The sequence below is a fragment of the Limulus polyphemus genome, unplaced genomic scaffold (genome assembly GCF_000517525.1).
Source record: "Limulus polyphemus unplaced genomic scaffold, Limulus_polyphemus-2.1.2 Scaffold236, whole genome shotgun sequence".
Lineage (NCBI taxonomy): Eukaryota > Metazoa > Arthropoda > Merostomata > Xiphosura > Limulidae > Limulus > Limulus polyphemus.
In genome coordinates this window covers 25,634-29,358 of record NW_013665846.1, presented here as the reverse complement: position 1 = coordinate 29,358, position 3,725 = coordinate 25,634, and the positions used below count along the sequence as shown (strand labels likewise).

Genomic DNA, 3,725 nt, shown 5'->3' with positions numbered 1-3,725 from the left:
ACACCTAAAAGAATATCAAATTGTTTTTGAAAAATTTTATATTTTATTATTACTTTCTCTATTCTAACTCTGTATAGACTTGGTTGATTTGACCAACCTTGTAAACATCACTAAAAAAATTTGAAATAAATCTAAATAACCCATTTTTTTTCTTCTAGAATAATTGCAGATTGTAACAGAAAACTACTATACAGCTTAAGACAGACCTTATATATTTTCAGATCTAGGAGCCAGCCCCAAAACTCAGGAGCCAGGTGTGCTACACTAGTGCCTCGATTATTCGTGGTTTTTTCTTTTATCCAAATTTTCTCAAAATAATTGTGCCATTACAATTGTAGACAATAATTTATATATTTTGGAGAAATCAATCTTAGAAATTAATTTTGCTTGCAAAAGTTCAGTTGTTGCATGATATCCAGGGTTTTCGCATGCAGGATCTGGCATGCATTCAAATCATAAGTCGGCCAGTTTAAGCCTAGCCTCTTTAATTTTTACCTGTTAAGACAGGAATACAAAATATTAATAGCCTTGTTAACTGTATTTGATTAGTAATTATAAACATAGTATATGAAAACACACAAAATACACATTAAGATTTCTTAAAGATTTCATTCAACTTCAGTTGTCGTCCATTGTTCTATGCAGCATGCTGGGCATCCTTTAACCACAGATGCATATTCAGGTTGTGTTGGAGTGTCACCCAATTACACATTATCCTCTTCTCTATAGATAATTGGTATCTTCAGTCTGCTGTAACAGATTTTTTTTTGTAATAATTCCCAAGCATAGATTTACACTAATTTTTGACTTATTTTTCACTGGTGTTGGTAGGATACAAATGCACTTTTGTGTCTATGGGAGAAAAAGTGTTGAAATTCAGGAGGTACTTATGGCAATGTTAGCAATTAATTTCAACTAAAATGGGAACGAGCAATGAAAAGAGGAAATATTATAGAAGAAAAAGTGGAAGTGGACTCGGGTAATTCACAACATTCGGAGAAATCGAGTGTGACCAACAGACTGACCAACCGACACTTGGTTTTATGATAATGATGACTTTTATAATTTTTCATAACAATTCATTAAACGACAATAAAATGATTATAATTTGAAACAAGGAACTTAAATATATTGAGAAATTTTATCTAGATTGAACAATGCGCTAACTAGTGAGATTCACTAGTGCCTCGATTATCTGCTTTTTCTGTTATCTGTGATTTTTTGCTTTCTCTGGGCCAGTGTGGATAATCAAAGCACTAGTGCATATTTTTTTTACTTTCATAGCAAGGAATGCATGCTAACAACCACATGATATCAACAACCAATTGCCTGAACTAACTCCCTTTGGTCCCATCTGAGTCTAAACATGTTCACTGACAGGTTGAATTGAGAGAAAGAAAAAAACAAAATAGTGTGAAATTAGTAATGTGTTGAGCAACCACAGCACTTCATTCCTGAAAAAACATGAAGAAAAGCTGAGTCCACCATTGAAATCCTAGAAACAAGTTTGATTTAAAACTCAAAGAAAATAGTTCTGGACTACCGAGAGTCCAGAACTGTTCTAGATTCGAGTTCTATTTAGCACAGCCTTGCATACAAATAAAATAGTCTACACTTGTTTTTTCTTAATTTTATTGTGTCATTGCCCTTTGAACAACCCTCTGCTTTCTTCCATCCAGCCACTATTTCATCCAATTTGCTAACTTATCCCCTACAACTATAGAGATAATTATTTTTACAAGCCTTTCATGTGGCACTTTGTCAAATGCTTTCTCAAAATCCAAATACATCAAATCTACACTCTTACCCTTATCTACATAAGCAGTAACCTTTTCAACGATTGTTAAAAGATTTTCCCTAAGTGAAACCATGTTGACTATCCAATAAAATTCTAAATTTTGTTAAATGACTTTGCAAAACATCTTTTATCAGACCTTCCAAAACTTTTCCCACAACTGATGTAAGACTAATGGGTCTATAATTACTGGGACAATTTTTATCACCTTCCTTGAAAAGAGTAGTGACATTAACTAACTTTCAAACCTCTGGTACCTGCCCACTATTCAAAGACTTACAAAAAACAATAGCAAGTGGCTCACATATCCAATCCTTAACCTTCTTCAAAAACCGTGGGGAAATATTATGTGGCCCAGGAGTTTTATCATTCTTTAAACTTCCAAATTTTTGCTTAACAAGCTCAGAATTAATGCAGTCATCTTGTTCAATCATGCATTCAGACCAATATATATTTTTTGCATGCAAGGGTTGTTATGTTTAGTAAAAGCTTCCCAAATATATACTCACTCACTGCATCAAAAATTATAGTATGTATAGTTCCAGGGTTGCATGGTGGTTGCAAGATTGGTCAAACTGGCCCAGGCCCATGAATGAATTTCTCAGATTAGGCTGTGTATGATAGATAAATAATGTATTTTTCTTGAAATTTCTGAAGATTTGTATTTGTTCAGAACAAAACTTGGTACCCCTAATAATAATAAAATATATTGCATTATGCTTGATTAAAGGCAAAATTTTCTTTTTCAAGTTCATGTCTTCCCTGGTCTGGTTTGGATATCTTGTCCCAGTTACCACTGAAATACAGTTTACATGAACACTAAACGTATTTACAACAAGATATTGAAGTAATGAAGAAAGATTATCAATATCTGTAATGGACTACCTTAAAGAATCATGATTTATTAAAAAATTGAGAAATACTTTTTAACTTGATTGTGCAGCCTCCACTGATGAGCTTGTTTCTGGTTTTGTTGACTTAGGAACTTTCTAACATGAGGTAATCGGTGATTTTGGTGTTTTTTAGAATCTGTTAACCCCACCACAGCATTCAGGAGATAAGCTTGAGGTTCAGAATGCAATATTTCCACTGCAACAGAGTAATTTGATAGAATAAAAATAAATAAATAAATCATGAAAGTGAAATATTAACATGAAATTGCATCCAAGCTTATAAAACTTCATACTAAGACATCTTAAAGGGTAAGCATTGCACTCATTAAATTATCAACAAGATTTTGCCTGAAGATTGCTTCACAACAAATTTTATACTATTAGTTTTCATATCTAAATTCAAAATTTACTTTTTAACTACAGTATCCATCTATAGTAATAAAACAGCCTATGTGTTTGTTTGTCAGTCAGTCAGCACCATAGCTCCAAGAGGAAAGAACCTAGAGACCTGAAACTTTGTACAGATACTAAGGGAATTCTGAGGGTGTGCACCTGTGTATTATTTTTATTATAACCAGACTTTTCTCTATGTTAAAATAATTGTTTTCATTAGCAAGCTTTCGGTCCTCTTAGTGGAACCTTCAGGAGGCAACAATGTACTAGGCAATAAAACTCTGTTTAAAATAAGTATCTAGGCAACAGTTGTAACAATAACTGACATCTAGTATTAAAGTTATTAAACATTTAGAATTATGATGAATATAGAATATAAATCAAAAGCTTCAGCGTAATAAACATAACGAAAATACAATTGTAAGTATTACATAGTGAATGAATAAATAAATGAATATCTCATACTTTAAGTAATAATTTGTAAAATTAAAAATTTAATTCTACATCAAAACCACAAAAATACTGTGTTTGAGTAAGTTTCTAAATATTGTCTTTGATTTGTTTGGCTAGCTGAGAGAGTGACTGTTAAACCAAGGACTCAACTACAGCTTAAATTTTATTTTGTACAATGTTTTTAAAAACAT

General features: G+C 32.1%; 1 protein-coding gene across 3 annotated transcripts in view; it reads right to left on the bottom strand.

Annotated features, from left to right (window-relative positions):
- The window catches only part of LOC111085100, a 34,934-nt gene that overhangs the window by 10,927 nt on the left and 20,282 nt on the right, over positions 1-3,725 (bottom strand). For all 3 annotated transcript variants that reach the window (XM_022382265.1, XM_022382266.1, XM_022382267.1), the window contains one exon: positions 2,719-2,884. In XM_022382265.1, coding sequence (XP_022237973.1) covers positions 2,719-2,884 — 166 coding nt within the window. The remainder of the gene's footprint in view (positions 1-2,718; positions 2,885-3,725) is intronic.